At 42.1% G+C, this 2,202-nt stretch overlaps 1 protein-coding gene across 1 annotated transcript; it reads left to right on the forward strand.

The window, feature by feature from the left end:
• The first annotated feature begins 258 nt into the window (after positions 1 to 258).
• Positions 259 to 1,357, forward strand: LOC306697639 (eotaxin-like). Its single transcript, XM_079161649.1, has 4 exons — positions 259 to 385; positions 524 to 638; positions 761 to 874; positions 1,009 to 1,357. Exons 1-3 carry the CDS (start codon positions 325 to 327, stop codon positions 867 to 869), a joined length of 285 nt encoding a protein of 94 aa, XP_079017775.1. The 5' UTR covers positions 259 to 324; the 3' UTR covers positions 870 to 874; positions 1,009 to 1,357.
• The last annotated feature ends 845 nt before the right edge of the window (positions 1,358 to 2,202 follow it).

Genomic DNA, 2,202 nt, shown 5'->3' on the forward strand with positions numbered 1-2,202 from the left:
AGGTATTTCTTATGAAAGACGAGCATCCTGATAAAGATCCACCTCAGGGAAACTCCTGGAAAGACAAAGAAAAAAACAGTTGTCAAGAAGCCAAAAGAGAGAGAAAGGAGGAGTGAAGAGGTAATTGTTAGGGAACGTGCGAGGAGTCGGTCCCGGTGCCAAAACTTTTCATCTCATTTCCAGTCAGTGAGCAGCCATCACACTTTCACTTTCCCTCCACAGCTGTATAAATACACCTGCAGCTCTCCTCCTCACAGCAGCACCTTCACACTCCTGAAGAGAGTCTCTGAAACCTGAGCTCAGAGCTACGAAGACACCAGAGACATGGCCTCTACGACTGCACTCCTCCTCCTGCTGGGAGTCCTCTGTGTTGGCTTTGCATCAGGTGAGACTCATCCATCCGTCGTGGCTTCTGTAGATAAATCCACCTGTCTGTTGGTTTCATCCTGCCGTTCTACATTCTGTTTCTCTCTGACTCACCTGCTCTCCCTGATGATGACTTTGTCTCTCCGTCCTCCTGCAGCTGAGATCGTGGTGGACTGCTGTCTGACGGTCGCTGAGAAGCCCTTGCCGCTCAGAATCATTCAGAGCTACACCATTCAGGAAGCTGGGAAAGGATGTGAGATCAGTGCTACTGGGTAAGTGGCAACCACGGCTCAAATATTCCCATATAGTGTTATATCAATCAGGAATCTTTCTTTTCTTTTACTCCAGCTCTGTCTAATAATCTCACTTCTCTGTCTCTGATCTGCTTCAACAGGTTCATCACAAAGGTTGGAAGGACACTGTGCGTCTCCCACCCTAACGATAAACAATGGGTGAGAACTTACATCAAATATCTGGATGAGAAAAGATCAAGACCTCAATAAATCAGGTAAATATTAACAAACACCAACGGCTTCATGCACCTTTTAATCTAGTATTTCCCTCATTCGTCATCATTCCAACAAAACAGTGTCACTTTAAATGCTTCAACCTTTGGCTCATCACTGCGCTTCCTGTCTGCAGGTGTGGAGAGGAGAGGATTCTGGGAAAATGATGGCTGAAGATCAAGAAGGACCGACTCTAGACTGAGAGGAGAGAGACGTTCAGGGTCAGAGTCTCAGAATGAACCGCGATGTTCTGTAGAAGATCAGAACAGTTTGAGAAGATTATTTATGATGAGTCATCGTTTCAGCCGTCGTTCTCAATCCCCTTTTTGTTTTTTGTTTGATCTGTTAGTGAAATAGAAATAGAGAGATTTGTCTTGAACTAACGGTGACTTCCTGTTTGAGGAAAATGTACCCAAATGATGTCTGACGAGCTGTGTTTATGTTTTATGATCGTGTTCTCAGTGAGTTTGCTGTTTTGGTGATAACTTGTACAAAATGTTGAGATGATGTTTGTGTTAAAACTACTGATGAGAGTTATTCTAAAATAAAGTTTTATATTATTTTTTAACCTTGAGTTGCTTCCTTTTATTTAAACTGAAACACATCTGCATCCTCTGCAGAGTTTCTCCACCAAACATGAAAAGATCAAAACACATGAATCTTTATGAATGAACCATATTTTAAATAGATGCAGTCACCTTTTCAGCATCACTTTGTTATTCGTGTTCTTAGTCGTGATGGTGGAAATGCTTCTACAGTTATGAACATTAAATATGCGTCACAATGTGGTGAACAAGGTGACAGCAGGCTGACAGGATCAGTCCAGCGGTTTATTGAAGGAAGAAAGGCTTACCGGCAGCTGAAGGCCTGTGAGTGTGTATTTATACTTCATGTTGTCCTCTCAGTACAACAATAAAGTTGAATCTCATCTCAAACCAAAAACTGAGCATGAGCACATCAGCAGAGTAACAGGAAGTGTTTTCAGATCACACAAATGATGCACAGCCTCAGACGCACCTTTCAAACCTGCAACTGACATTTCAACAGCTTTCAGCCATCATTCATCTTTTCAATCATCCAAAATCAAACAGAAACATACCTTTTGGCTTTTAGTCCAGGGAACCAGTGAGATGACCCCCTGAGTTCCTACACACTGATCCTTTAACATGTGAGACATTATAGAGTCACGTTATTATCAACTATCAAGTGTTGTGTCTCTATTCCAAACTAACAACTAATCGGCCATGTTTATTTTATATTAGTCACTGCAGCTTTTAAGGTCATTTTCACTGGCGAGATGACATTTTTTAAGGGAAACGGTTTTAGTAGC

Source organism: Pholis gunnellus (genome assembly GCF_910591455.1).
Source record: "Pholis gunnellus genome assembly, chromosome: 6".
NCBI lineage: Eukaryota > Metazoa > Chordata > Actinopteri > Perciformes > Pholidae > Pholis > Pholis gunnellus.